This window comes from Falco punctatus (genome assembly GCF_963210335.1).
Source record: "Falco punctatus genome assembly, chromosome: 6".
Classification (NCBI taxonomy): Eukaryota; Metazoa; Chordata; class Aves; order Falconiformes; family Falconidae; genus Falco; species Falco punctatus.
This window is the reverse complement of record NC_137585.1, coordinates 75,822,945-75,837,489: the sequence shown is the minus strand read 5'-3', so window position 1 is coordinate 75,837,489 and position 14,545 is coordinate 75,822,945. Positions and strand designations below refer to the sequence as shown.

The following is a 14,545-nucleotide window of genomic DNA, read 5'->3' as shown; positions in this document are numbered from 1 at the left end:
AGTGAAGAGGAGTAATGCTTCCAGGCTGCACCTTGCAGGAAGGAAATGCAGTAGTAGGGAAGGGGGAGCCGGAGTAGGAGCAAGTGGTAACGGAACAGAGACAAGAAACTGCCAAAGGCAGGAGTAGGTAGGTGGGATTCAGAGCTGGGTCTGACAAAGGAACGAGTGGGAGATACAGTGCCAGGGGAATCGAGTATCTGGGAGTAGAACTGGGGATCTGTATGGACATGACCTCTCTGAAGTGGAAGAGGAACCAACAGATGTGCACAGAATTTCTTGCATCAGGAAACCGGTGTGAGGGTTATTGAAGCTCCTAGCTTGCAGTGTAGGGGAGAACAGGGGTCGTTAAGAGTATTGGCCGAGGGGAAGGGAAGACTGGCAGGCAGCAGCTTCCTTCCTCTCTCCATTAACATGTGCAGTGAGATAGACTTGCAGAACCACAGAGCACCAAGGTCTCCTCCAGCTTATCACCTTCTAGATCTGACCTTCAGGGTCAGTGTCCTCTGTCCCTGGGTGCAGTCAGAGAAGCCCATGAATGATCACAATGCAAAGTTGCTTTGACTTTCCACTCTTACTGAAAAATAGTGGGCATTGTAGAACTAACAGCCTTGTTCTACACTTCCTTGAGAAAAAAGAAGAGTTTGCTGAAGCTACAGTGTGTGTGATTTCCAGGATATAAGATTCAGTAATGTGATGCTCCCCAACTGCAAGAACAGGGAAACTGAGAGCGCATGCGTGTTTTGGCTAGTACCTTTGTGGTACTTTATACTCTTTCTAAGTCTCAGTACAATTTCACTGTGAGCTGCAAAAATTCTAATGAATGGCTCCTGTTTTTGCCAATTCTGACATGGTATTAACTTGGGGACTGCTTCCACTCTGTGCCTCTCTTAGCAGACCATTACGTAATCTGTCTGCAAGGATCTGGTGTAGGATAGAAGCCTGGAGATGTCATGCCCAAACTCCCAGTGCCTGAACCAAATTTACTGCTTTAATATTACTTTCAATATATTATAGTTTATTACATCTTCATAATTAAATGTGTTATTTTTCATTGTCGTGGTTTAACCCCAGTCGGCAGCTAAGTACCGTGCAGCCACTCACTCAGTCCCCACAGACCCGCGGTGGGATGGGAAGGAGAATTGTGGGGAAAAAAGGTAGAACTTGAGGGTTGAGATAAGAACAATTTAATAATTGAAATAAAATAAAATTTATGATGATGATAATAATGAAAAGGAGAGGGAAGGAAAGAGGAATAAAATCCAAAGGGAGGGGCAGAAAACCTAAGTGATGCCCAATACAGCTGCTCACCACCTGCTGACTGACGCCCAGCCAGACCCTGAGCAGTGACTCCCAGGGCCCGGCCAACACACACACATGCTGCCCACCCCCAGTTTATATACTGAGCATGACAAATATCCCTTTGACTAGTTTGGGTCAGCTGTCCTGCCTGTGTCCCCTCCCAATTTCTTGTGCCCCTCCAGCCTTCTCGCTGGCAGGGCCTGAGAAACTGAAAAGTCCTTGACTTAATATAATAATTACCCAGCAACAACTAAAAACATCCCTGTGTTATCAACATTGTTTTCACACCACATCCAAAACACAGCCCTGCACTGGATACTGAGAAAGAAAGTTAACTCTATCCCAGCCAAAACCAGGAGGATATTCATAAAAATTTTTCCTCCTACTTAGTCTAACAGAAATTGAAAGCAGTGCTATTTGGTGTCATCAAAATAATGAAGTATCAAGCTGTACAGAATGATAGGTCAAATGCAGATCTGAAAGCATCTTTTGAATCAGTTAGAACCTTTTTTGAAACATTCCCAACATGTGGGGAAGACTCTTCAGTCTCATATTGTATTTCTGGTAACTTTTTTTCAGCTTATGAAATACTGTCTGATCCCGTGAAACGGCGAGCATTCAACAGCATAGATCCTACTTTTGATAACTCCGTACCTTCCAAAAGTGAAGCAAAGGAAAACTTCTTTGAAGTTTTTTCCCCAGTTTTTGAAAGAAATGCCAGGTAAGCTACGTCAGACTGTCTCTGCTGTTGCTGGAGGATCAGCATTTGCAAATTCTTCTGGCATTGTCTTTGTAAACAGGTGTGGTTTCAAGGGATGCTGGGAGATGCGTTGATTTGCTAGAAATATAATACAAATAAAATAGTGCATTCTCTATGATTTCATTTTAAAATAATCTGAACTGTCACACTGGTCGCATAGAGTTTGACCCATGAGGTTAAAAAAAAAAAAAAAGTCTGTTCTCAGTTCCATATTACTTACTGTCCTTTTTGTACAACACGTTGTTTCATCTTAAAATTATTCACTATACCAAGTGTGTGTATGCTACTGACTAAAAATTCCTTTTTTTATGGTTTTCTTATGAGGGTGAGACATTAACAGAAGACAATAGTTATGTTCACAATTTAGCTGGTTAAAAGAGAAGATAAATGTAACTATCAGTATTTGGTGGTTCTCTCTTAAGGTGTGTGACTTTTTCTGCATTTGATTCATGCTTGCCAATTAACTTTGTATTAAGGCTGTCACAATAGAAGTCTATTTCACCTTTTTACCTGTATGAGAAGAGGTGTTTTATTGTGCGAGGCACTTTACAACACATTCTGAACAATCTGTTATTTAAAGTAGGTCCATTGAATATTTTATCAAATATTCCAGAGATTCAGACCTGGATCTGTGGTTGTCAGATAGGTTCCTTTCTCTGTTTGGAAATGGATGCTATGTCATGAAATAACAAATGCCTATGGAAGATTTCACTCTTTGTAGGGGAAAAAAACAGGATGGAGGCAGAGCATGCTTGATTTCCTCATACTGCATTAGAATGTGTGGGAAACTTCCTGTAGCCTGCCACAGAGCCGAGTTATTCACAGAGCACCTTTTGTCCACTTTCTGTAAACTTCTCTACCGGGAAAATGTGCGTGGAGAATTGAATACCTACAAAGACAGTTTGTGCTCCGTCAGATCTCCTTGTAGGCACACCGAGCTGGGGCAAGAGGAGTTTGTTTTTCTGGGGGAGCTCCTCAAAAAAGGCAGTCTGGAGGAGGATGTTCAGAAGGAACTCTCCTGTTCTCTTTGCTGATGCCCCTGTCTTGGGGGGGGTGGGGGGGGTGCCCTCTAATTTGGTATTTTGAATCTGTACTTAACACATACCATGTTATGAACTAAGATTATATATATAACTTCTTGAATATATCCATTTATTTTCAGGTGGTCAAATAAGAAAAATGTTCCTAAACTTGGGGACGTGAACTCCTCGTTTGAAGAGGTAGATGCATTCTATTCGTTTTGGTAAGTTAGCTGATACCTCAGTTTCTAGTCACCGTATTCAAGCCGTGCACTATAAAGGACCTGCAGACTGTTTTGTATGTAGCTTTTTGGCTGTGGTCTGTTCTGACCTAGTAATGTCATGAAATTACCCCACAGCTGTCTGGTGCCTTCCATAAAGCTGAGCTGGCTTTCTCCTAGCTAACACCTCTGCATCATAAACTCAGTTACAGTGGGAGCTTCTGGCAGTTCCTGACCACAGTGGCTGTGAACCAAGTTGACCCACAGACTAGAAGCGCGGTTCATCTCGCCTAACTTGTGATTTTAGTGGGTGTCTACTAGATATTTAAGCTCCCTTAGTTAAGTGAAGTCTGTCTAGTTCAATAAAGTCAGTAGGTTATGGCTTGACTTACCCTTATATAAAGATCACATTAATTTCTCTCTGGACTCTACAGGCTGCACTGTATCTCCAGTGCCTATAACGGGAGCTTAGACAGCTGCACTGTAGGCATTTAGAGTTGGTGAGACTGATCCCATCCTAAAACGTATTCTGTCCTACAGTACAGAGAGATGTAAATCATTACTTTCAATAGCGTCTTATGTTTTGACCTAACAGACTGGAATTATTATAGGTACAGTAAAATTGTAAATTATGTATTATAAATTGTAAATACCAGTATAATTGCCTACAAAAACCTAACAGTAGAAAAGATAGATCATTTGTAATTCTCTTGCTGTTTGGGGTTTTTTATTCACACTTTTTTTTTCTTTTTTATTTATTTAATTTAGGTATAATTTTGATTCCTGGAGAGAGTTTTCTTATTTAGATGAAGAGGAAAAAGAAAAAGCAGAATGGTATGTAAGTAAAAAGAAATTTGACAGGGGACTGGGAGATTGATATAGCAAGATTTTCCAACTTTCTATTAGACTGTAAGTCACATGAAGAAAGGTAGCCAAACTAAGACTGAATTCCACGCTCCCGGCTTAGTAGTCAGTCGTGGACTTGACCTGGACTGCCTGTGGGCTTCTCTTGTCTTATTTGTGTAGTTGAAGTAGTTCTGGCTTGCATCACAGAGGCATTTCTGAGGTGCTTTGAAATGTGTGTTCATTTAAGTCCAGACTTGCAGTTCCAGCAAGTCCCAAACACAGGCTGAACCTGGAGCCAGAACAGAGCAGATAAGTAAGCAGGTATTTCTCCCTCTGATTCTTTATTAAACTGCACAAGTGATACTTCCTAGAATTTATAAAGATTAGTTCTGATGGCTTGCTGTTAATAAAAATCGTGTATTTATTGATGTAGTGATAGTTGAGTAACTCGGACCATGTTGCCATTGGAAAATACATACTGTTTTTATCCTTCCTACAGTTATAAACACAGAATGTTCAAGATGGAGCACTAAATCATTTAGTCTAACACATATTTCACAGGATGCAACCTTTTGTTTAGTTGGCCTTGTATAAACATAACGCATTGTATTAACCTCTTATTCCAAGTCTGAATAGAAATCAGTTTTGTAGTTAGATTCAGTAGTTACTTTGCTTTGTGGCTACAAACTGCCATATTCAGGCTGTAGCTAGGCATTCGTTCCTTTTCTCTTACGCCTTTTCCTGCTATTAAATTTTTTGAGCCTCTCTGGACCCAGCGTTCTCTCCTGTGAAGATTCTGTGAAGGCACTGCAATCAGTTCCATATCACTTGTATTTTTTTATAAATTGTACAGATTAATCTCTAGGCTTTTCATTGGATGGCCCTTGAATTATTTGCATAGCTATTTTTTTTAATGCTTATTCCTGTCATTGGTTCCTTTTTAAAGAAATGTTTAGACGAATGGTACATAGTATGCTCTACTTGAGAGAGAAATATGTTTCATCTTCTGTTCAGATGGTTGTGATTCTTGTTATCCCTTCTTGCCAAAGGTGATGTTGCTCTTGTCTTAAACCTTCAACCTACTCTAGCAGTCTCCTTACTGTGTTATGGGGACTGCCCTTTGTTCTGAGGTATATTGTCATGTATTTGGTTGTGTGGGTGAGGATACAGACCCCCACTAAAAATCCGCCTCTTTGACAGCACTGACAAATACTTCCAGATTATTTAGTCAGCCAATTTGTAATCAGTTTAACCCTGAGCTGTATTTTACGGGAGTGAACCCAACATGATTTTACCAGACTGTCACAGTACTTCATAGAAAGTGTTTTTTCTGTGCAGATGGTTTACTTGACGTGACCTGTAATCTGTAAAATTGAGATAATGGGCATTGATTATATTGCTGCTCTTTAATTAAACTGTATACCAGCATTTCAGTTGTTTTGCTTGGGTTTAATGTTAGGTCAACAAGTAGATTGCGTTTTGGAAATAAAGTCCATGATCTCATTCCCTGCAATGAGAGATAAGCAGCTTGTTGTGTCAGGTTTATGTAGTTGTGTAAACACCTAGCATTTTTTACATGAGCTTGGGGCCTGGAACTTCATTTTTTGAAGTCTGTTTTTGAAGTATTCAGAGAAGAGCATCTGTGTGGGGAAACTTTTTTTTTTTTAAAAAGTTTGTTGATGAATTTCTAACAGAGTGACACTGTAGGGTATTCGCACTGAACTATGCTTTCCCTTTTTTAGTCGAGATGAAAGGAGGTGGATTGAAAAGCAGAACAGAGCTGCCAGAGCCTTGAGAAAAAAAGAAGAAATGAACAGAATTAGGACACTTGTTGGTGAGCATAAAAATTGCTGGTGTTTTTAAGAGGTATTTACCAATTAACAGTGGAAATCTCCTGGTTTTCTTTTGTACATGATGCATCCTTTCTTCTGCCAGACAATGCGTACAGCTGTGATCCCAGGATAAAGAAATTTAAGGAGGAAGAAAAGGCAAAGAAAGAAGCAGAGAAGAAAGCAAAGGTAGAAGCAAAACGAAAAGAGCAGGAGGCAAAAGAAAAAGTAAGTTAACTACTTTATTTGGGTTGAAACCCCCTGGTTCATTCACACCTGATCCACTGCTTCAGCTTCTACATGTGTCAGAAAGCTACTGTTAGAATTATATTGGGGTTTATAGATGTGTTGTCTTTGATCCCTGTACAACAGGCAGTGCAAGAGTGACAGCCTTTTGAGAGTGAGATGAAAACAAGATGCACAGCTCTGAAACAAAAAATCCTTCTAACATTGAGTTCAGCTGTTGCATACGCTGCCTCTGGTTTCGAGGCAGTCATTAAGTTCTGTGGCCTACTTTCCTTTTTCATAAAATGGATACAGCTGCTTGCCTTGTGTGTATGGTCTGTGAAAGGTTAATTGGTATGAAATACTTTAAGGTGACATAACATATTTGATTAATATTAACAGTTTGGAAAAGATGGCTCTGAAAACAGCACCAGGAATGAAAGGGAACTGCAAGGTGCTAAAAAGTGACTTAAAAGACAATACTGGAGCACTGCAAGATAGTATGCTAATAATGATGCAGAGCATTCTTCCAAGCTTATACTCTTGGGGCAGGCATAAGAAATTTCGTACAGTTTTAAGTCTTCATTGTAAAGGAAATCAAGATTTATCAACTAGGAGTCCTCACAGTGAGTATGTCAATTAGTGTCAACTGGTACATGTTTGATCACCTCCCTCAAAATTCTTGGAAAACCAATCATTAAAGTATTGATGTATTTAAAAAAAATAACACAAACCAAGCAAAAAAAAAGCCCTAGAAGCAGAAACAGCACATTTTAATATTGAATTTCCCAATAACAGTGTGACTTCAAGGGTTTTTTGGTGTTTTTTTTCCCTTTTGATTGCAGCAAAGACAAGCAGAATTAGAAGCAGCACGGTTAGCAAAAGAAAAGGAGGAAGAAGAAGTTAGGCAACAAGCATTAGTAGCAAAAAAGGAAAAAGAGATACAGAAAAAAGCAATCAAGAAGGAAAGGCAAAAACTGAGAACGACATGCAAGGTATTTAAATATTATTATAGTGAAATACAGGTTACATCAGTGAAATTACTCTATTTGCTTAGATCAGACCCTTTCACATGCTTGCTTGTTTGTACGGCTGGAGGTGGGTACGGAAAGTGGGTTTATTAAAGAGCAAAATACTAAAACACTTCTCTACAGTTTTGAGTTATGAGTAAAGCTGACCAAATGGGTCCAAACCACAGCAGTGGCTGAAGAATGCTGTGTGTTAAGCCTTTGTCTGAAGGAACAGGACAATAAAGTTCAAGAACTTTGTAGAACATGTATTTCTGCTTCCAGAACTGGAATTACTTTTCTGATAATGAGGCAGATTGTGTAAAAATGATGGAGGAGGTGGAAAAGCTTTGTGATCGTCTTGAGCTAACAAGGTAAGTCTTCCTTCTGCTGATTTCTGCTCGTTTTGATACCCATCTTTCTACTAGCTATCTGTTGTAACTTAATAATTTATTTTTAGTCTGCAATGCTTGAATGAAGCACTTACATCCACAACAAGGGAAGGAGGAAAGGCGGCTGTAGTAAAACAGGTAATTATGCTGAGTGTCAAATCAAAGTAACAAAGTAATTTGATTTGTGAAATCTACGTGAAAGTAAGATGCTTCTTACTTAGAGCTGCTGTGGAATCCTGCCCATTGAACACAAAGACCTGAATTTCAGATTCCCCAGGCAGACTTGATCTCTGCTCCATTTTACATAGTGCAGTTTACGGCTGATGAAATAACCAGGGCCAGCTGAGAAAAAAAAATAAGCATTTTTAATTAGTAAAGGACACAAAGCCTACCATTTGTGACGTATACAGAAATAGTAGAGGACTTTAATTTTGCCCAACAATGGGTAGCAGTTACCTAGAGGGGAAGGAGGGCAGTCTTAACCTATTCTGTTACACAAGAAAAATCCTAGTCTGGTGTTTGTGATCTGGGGCTGGATCCACAAAAGGGCTTAAGTGCTGCAGGCTGTGGGCACTGGAAGGGCCAGTGGGTTGGATACCTAAGTATGGGAAAAGCAAGACACATGCAATCAAGATTTACAAAACTCAGCAAGGATCTGCCTAAATTTGCCAGTAGGAAAAAGCTATTTGGACTAATAAGACTGAACCTACATGGTGCAGAAAGGATGAGGTACTTCCTCTCATCTGCTTTGGATTCACAGCTGTGAACTTTCTTTCCTGGCGGGAAAGATGATCTGTCCCCATCCCAGGGTCAGGTTTACTCATCAGACTAAGACTCAAATCCCTCTTGTTCTACAGGGGACCGAATCCAATCTCCCAGCCTCCAGGAGCGTGTTCTGAACATGGGACAGTCACCTTTCTGTCTCTGTTAAAACTATTCCACTTTTGCATTAATAAAAATTCTCTACCAGATAACTTCCCTTTTGCCAGCGAGATTTTATTATGAGACAGACAGTCAGAAACCTGTTATGAGCATCCTGCTAACAGGTGCAAGTGCATAGCTTTTTTAATATTACCAAGACTGGGCTGGGTATACCCAGAAGCAGACACGTTAAACATGTGTCACACCACAGTCTCAAGACGTGATTACAGTTCACAAAGATGTGTGATGGATAACACAAGTTCTGCTGAACTGCTTGCTAACAAACTAAACATAACCATCTAGCCCTGAGTAAGCACTTAGAAACTAAAATCTGGGCTGCTACAGTTAATGCTAACTTAGTACAACCATAGTAATTGAGAATTTCTGGTGTAACCAGGCTTAAGTAGCAGTTAGGTTGGAAGATTTGGCAATCAAGTGCGTTCAACGTGGATGTTTAACTGCCCTCGCTGGTCACTTTAGGTTCTTATTACTTTTGTGGATCTGTCCCTGTAAGTCAGGGGTTAGCCTGGATGTTCACCCTCAATTCAGAAGTTTTACCTTAATCCTGGGAGTGTTCATTTAATTTCCTAGGGAACTTGTGATGGATCCCTGCTGTATCTTCTAACCTGGGATGGCCAAATTTGCACATGGGATGGAGGGAAATAATACTGGAGCAGACAAGCACCTTCATTTCCTTATGTGTAACGTACAGAACAGAAACTAAACAAAATTCAAGGCTGAAAGCAATTCCATAGAGAGGGGGCTGTGTCACTGTAAAATTTTTAAATAAATAATACTTATTTACAATCCTTCAGATAGAAGAAATAAATGAACAGATAAGGCAAGAGAAAGAAGAGGCAGAAGCTCGTATGCGTCAAGCAACGAAGAGTTCAGAAAAGTCAACTACTGGTGGTGGAGGGGGAAGCAAAAATTGGCCAGAAGATGATTTACAGTTGTTAATTAAAGCTGTGAACCTCTTCCCAGCAGGGACTAACTCCAGGTACTTCTCTGGTTTGGTGTTAAAATCCCTACTAACAATTTTTAATTAAATAACAAGCATAATACGACTTACTTTCAGACTGTCCTAAGTATGATGTCAGTGTAAGGACTCCCTAAACTTCTTCCTTTTCCCTGACTGTTGAGCAGTCTGTGGTTTCTTTTCCCTTAGACACCAGCTCTTCATGTCACTGGAGTTAGCTCTGGCCCTGTATCTTGTTTTCCCCCAAACCTGGGCCTCAGTCCATCAGCGAGATCATGCTGAGGTGTATGCTTCCACAGGGCTTACTACAGGACAGGCTCGGGTCATTAAAGTGGAGAACAAAACTGGAGCAGTGACTGTGATGCAGCTGGGTAGGAATACAAGTGTGTAAGCTACTTCCAATAGCTCCACAGGGAACGTGAGGCTGGTTTCTCCTTTACACAGAAGGAAGAAAATTTTCAGAGATGCCCCCCTGTACCGGGCACTGGTGAGGCTGCACCTGGAACACGGGGTTCAGCTTTGGGCCTCTCACTACAAGACAGGCACAGAGATGCTGGAGCGTGTCCAAGGAAGGGCAGCGAAGCTGGTGAATGGTCTGGAGCACAAGTCTTGTGAGGAGCAGCTGAGGGAACCAGGGCTGTTTAGCCTGGAGAGGAGGAGGCTGTAGGCAGGTGGGAGTTGGTCTCTTCTACCAGACGTCAAGCGACAGGGTAAGAGGAAATGGTCTCAAGCTGCACCAGGGGAGGTTTAGATTGGATGTTAGAAAAAACTTCTGCATGGAAAGGGTGCTGAAGCATTGGAGCAGGCTGCTCAGAGAGATGGTGGAATCACCATCCCTGGAGGAGTTTAAAAAGCTGTAGATGCAGTGCTTAGGGACATGGTTTAGTGGTGGACTTGGCAGTGCTGGGTTAACGGCTGGACTTGATCTCAAAGGTCTTTTCCAACCTAAATGATCCTGATACGGGCTCAGTGTGCCAGTTCTCTTCAGAGGAGAGCCAGGGGAAAAGCGAAAGGCTTGGGATTCAGAGAAAGTGGCACTAGCAATCAGTTTCCTAATAAGCATGAAGAATAGGCACATGCCTTAAATCCTGTTCTTTCCCAGGAATGTAAATGCCTTCTTCCACTTAGGATTCACAGATTTGAAGCCTCCATTGCAAGATCTGGATGCTTTTGAAAAACAAAAGCTGTCATACTCTGTTATGATGATACCAGTATTTGTTTCTGCACTGCAGGTCAGCAGTCAAGTACTTACTGAGAACACAGGCCTAGATACGATCCTCCTGTCTGATCAGGTGCAAATATTCTCTTCCATTTTTCTAGGAATAATTCTGGGGCTAGGGCTGTTCCAGCTCTCTCCTGTTGAAGCCCCTTTATCTGACGTTTAGGTGTTCTGGGGGGCAGTGGACATGGGGCTGGCAACGTATCAGCCCTTTCAGTGCAGCCTGCAGTGTTTAATGTCAGAGGTGTTTAGGGAATTCAGGAAAGCAACAGCCAAGCAGTTTTGAGGATTAGAGATTTGCACTTACCTACATTCTACCCCATCCTTTTTCTGGAGCAGAAGCCAAGTTCATCCAAGCTGACTGAATTCTTAAGGGAAACTTCCATTATATGTATTTAAGTATGATTAAACTTACTAAGGAGTTGATATAAATGTGTAGAGAAGCTTGACCATAGCTTGTGTTAACAAACTATTGTGTTATGTGCTGGTTTACCCTTTCTATTCTTGCTGTAGGTGGGAAGTTATTGCCAATTACATGAACTTGCACTCTACTACTGGAATAAAACGAACAGCAAAAGATGTCATCAATAAAGCAAAGAGCCTCCAAAAGCTTGGTATCTATATGACATTATTGTTGTAATAAGATGGTCTGCATGCTTCTGTACAGCTTGATTTTTCTTTGAACAGCATTGTGTTGCTATTATGAGAAAATACTTTATATATCCCCAAAAGGTATGTAGACCAGATGGAAGATTTAGAGGACTTATGTTATTCAGTATTTTCGGCCTTATGGCTATTGTGTAAGTCACTCATGAGTGACACTCGGGAATTCTCTTAATCTAGCTTGATGCACAGATGTCTAGGCCACGTGCATTGCCTAAGCTCCTCTACACTGAGCGAGAGACAAATGGGCCTCCAAGAGGGATCTCTGCAGATGCAGGCATCTAGAATAAATGGAATTGATGAAGCTACAGCTACTTAAAAGATGCTGGGATTCAGCACCAAAGACACCTAAATTAATGTGGCCCATCTCCGCTTGTGGTAAATGGAGCCTAGAGAGCCCTGGAATAAGTTCTCAGGGGAAATAAAAACATTCCACTAAATAAGGAAAAAACCCAAAGTTTCCAAGAAGTTTTTCCATTCCAAACCACATACTTGACAGGGAGGACTCAGACTTTCCCAGTGTTCCTGTTCCTCTGCCATGCTTGTACCCTGGCTAATTTGTAAGTTTGGTGCCACAGCCCAATAATCCCTTTTGATATCAATGAATTTGCAGATTCAGGTTTAAACCTATACAGAGAAAGTATTCACCTAAGGAATACAAGGAGGATAGGGGTTGGAGAGCCTGACACTTGACACAAAGTTTACTGGATCCTGAAAGATTGATTATTTTTTTTTTTAATTTACCAACCTCTTTAAAATGATGGTAAAGGAAGTCAGAATTAGGGGGTTTTTATTATGTGATTATTGTAAGCTAATAATCTGCTACACAATGTTTTTATTACTACATCTGGCTTTAATTATTCTATTCAATGTCTGTTGCTTATAGACCCTCATCAAAAAGATGATATAAACAAGAAAGCATTTGACAAATTTAAAAAAGAACATGGTGTGGTGCCTCAGATGGACAGTGCTGCTCCCTCAGAACGATTTGAAGGTAAAGGTGAAAAGGGAGCCCTTCTTGCAGAGTTGTCTGCTTTGCCTCTTAAAAAGAAAGTAACCCAGAACTTACTTAAGACATGCTTACAAACAAACTTACAAATTTATGCAGGAAGGAAGTGATCCAGGCCCTGTTACTGGGTTTGAGGGTTTCTGGTACACACAGTAAAAGCCCTAGTTAACTAAATAGCAACAGTTTGAAAAGCTTCCTGGTGAGGTAATAGGTTAAGTCTGATGCTGAAATCATCTGTTCCTCAGAGGGTGTTATATTTTCAAGTAAGAGCAGGGTATGCACTTGAGATACAGGATCATCCTACAACTAAGATTTGGTCTCCTGTTAATCCCCAAATGCCTCTCATCAAATTTTCCGGACACTTGCAGAAGGCTGTGCTTCCTTACCAAGTGATCCTTACTGAAACAGAAAAGGCAAAGCTGCATTGCTACCCTAATGCTGTGGCAGTCTAATACCCAGCTGACAGTGAAAGATGTTACCTTCTAATTTACTCCTCTGTGCTTTATTTAAACATCCTATAGGCCACTTGTCCAGTCAGTTTCAGAGTTGCTTTTTTTTTTTTTACCTCTGCTGGGTAGCTCTTACGTCAGACTAGTTGTATCACAAAACTGCAAGGGTTTTAAATCAGTTGTAGTAGATTTCACAGTATTTTCTTAGGCATATCTCATAGATTCTTTATTAATATTTTTTTTCTTACTGTCACTTTTGCATTTAAAAACAGGATCACCCTTAGATTCATCCCCTTGGACTACAGAAGAACAAAAGCTTCTAGAACAAGCATTGAAGACTTATCCAGTAAATACTCCTGAGAGATGGGAGAAAATAGCAGCAGCTGTTCCAGGCCGGTCAAAAAAAGACTGCATGAAGCGATATAAGGTATGGTACCTTAACTCCTTCTATGATTGTGATTAGCCCAGGTCTTGTAGAATCCTTTGCTTTTACTGTTGTTCTCCCCACCTGACAACCAAGTAAACTAACACAAGGTGGCGTGGGAAGGGAATTCTGTCTCATGAAATCTGTCTTAACATTTGACAGCAAGCTCGTGCAGATGGTGAAGTCCTATCCCTAGCCTCTTGTAGGTGAAGTTCCTGATACAAGGGAAGTAGATGAACATTGACCTTCCATTAATTTATTGTTTCTAAGAGAAATTGGTTTAAGATACTAAACTGCCTAGATGCCTCACGGTTGAGAGCCAGTGTTTCAGGCTGAATGTATGTAGTGTTCAAAACTACAGCATTGCTAGAAGTTCTGCATTTAGGTAAGTATCTTCTTTCTTTTTTTTTTTTCCAACTGTCCAGGAGCTTGTTGAAATGGTCAAGGCGAAGAAAGCTGCTCAAGAACAAGTGATGAATGCTACTAAAGTCAAGAAATGACTCTTAATGACAATCTTTGTTTTATAATAAAAATGCAAATACTGTACGTGTTTTTATTCCTTCCTTAATTATACAGACACACGGGCCTGGCTGGTTCTTGAGTTCTAATCTTCTCAAATGTATTTTTCTCCAACTCAAAAGCTTTAAACAGGAGTGTAGGGCTTGCTTGTTTGTTTGAGCTTTAAAAACAAACACTCTGGAAGTTCTTGTTACTCACTACTCACGAAGCTAATACCATGCCACTGCAGATTTTGTTATACTCTGGAAGTTGTTCAATTGGACCTGGAAGTTAAAGAAAGTTGGCCATGACACATGCTAAACTGATTTGTGTGGAGGGGTCACAGGAGGGTAGGGAAACTTGGACAACATACCCACGCCAGCAATTGCAGGGTGCTTATCACAGATGTACTTTGTACAAACTTCTCTAATAGTCTGGGCATCGATAGCCTAGAAGGAATAAAGAGACATCTTCGTTACCCCTCTCATCTAAAAGAGTTTGTGATCCTAATTTTTTCTAATCCAGGAGAACAGGCACCAAAACAGTTGGAAACAGTCTAACTTCTGTATTGTTACTTCCTGTAGCAATTAAATTTCTCAGTGGGCTAATTTAAAAGTTGTAACATGAGTGCTACTTACTTCAATTCTTGCCTCAAGTTCTGGAATTGGGATTCGCCGCTTGTAACACAGCATTTGTCTTCCAATGTCTTCACAGATTGGTGTGGAGCCTAAAATAGGGGAAAATATGCTTCAGTTATCAGCGTACAACTCCACTAAGAATAAAAA

At 40.6% G+C, this 14,545-nt stretch overlaps 2 protein-coding genes across 9 annotated transcripts in view; one reads left to right on the top strand and one right to left on the bottom strand.

Annotated features, from left to right (window-relative positions):
- DNAJC2 (DnaJ heat shock protein family (Hsp40) member C2) overlaps positions 1-14,545 on the top strand; it is a gene marked incomplete at its 5' end in the record, with an annotated part of 24,675 nt that overhangs the window by 5,745 nt on the left and 4,385 nt on the right. For 2 of the 4 annotated variants that reach the window (XM_080391940.1, XM_080391943.1), the window contains 13 exons: positions 1,879-2,020; positions 3,222-3,302; positions 4,068-4,133; positions 5,888-5,979; positions 6,081-6,202; positions 7,045-7,194; positions 7,492-7,580; positions 7,667-7,736; positions 9,335-9,519; positions 11,231-11,331; positions 12,267-12,374; positions 13,111-13,265; positions 13,688-13,808. In XM_080391940.1, coding sequence (XP_080248066.1) covers positions 1,879-2,020; positions 3,222-3,302; positions 4,068-4,133; positions 5,888-5,979; positions 6,081-6,202; positions 7,045-7,194; positions 7,492-7,580; positions 7,667-7,736; positions 9,335-9,519; positions 11,231-11,331; positions 12,267-12,374; positions 13,111-13,265; positions 13,688-13,762 — 1,436 coding nt within the window. In that variant the 3' untranslated portion in view covers positions 13,763-13,808. Of the gene's footprint in view, positions 1-1,878; positions 2,021-3,221; positions 3,303-4,067; positions 4,134-5,887; positions 5,980-6,080; positions 6,203-7,044; positions 7,195-7,491; positions 7,581-7,666; positions 7,737-9,334; positions 9,520-10,730; positions 10,791-11,230; positions 11,332-12,266; positions 12,375-13,110; positions 13,266-13,687; positions 13,809-14,545 lie in introns of those variants that run through there. The other 2 variants (XM_080391941.1, XM_080391942.1) reach the window with 2 other exon arrangements.
- PMPCB (peptidase, mitochondrial processing subunit beta) overlaps positions 13,760-14,545 on the bottom strand; it is a 26,930-nt gene continuing 26,144 nt past the window's right edge. For all 5 annotated transcript variants that reach the window (XM_080391971.1, XM_080391972.1, XM_080391975.1 and 2 more), the window contains 3 exons: positions 14,399-14,487; positions 14,134-14,209; positions 13,760-14,044 (listed from right to left, as the gene is read on the bottom strand). In XM_080391971.1, the coding sequence (XP_080248097.1) occupies positions 13,983-14,044; positions 14,134-14,209; positions 14,399-14,487 (227 nt within the window). In that variant the 3' untranslated portion in view covers positions 13,760-13,982. The remainder of the gene's footprint in view (positions 14,045-14,133; positions 14,210-14,398; positions 14,488-14,545) is intronic.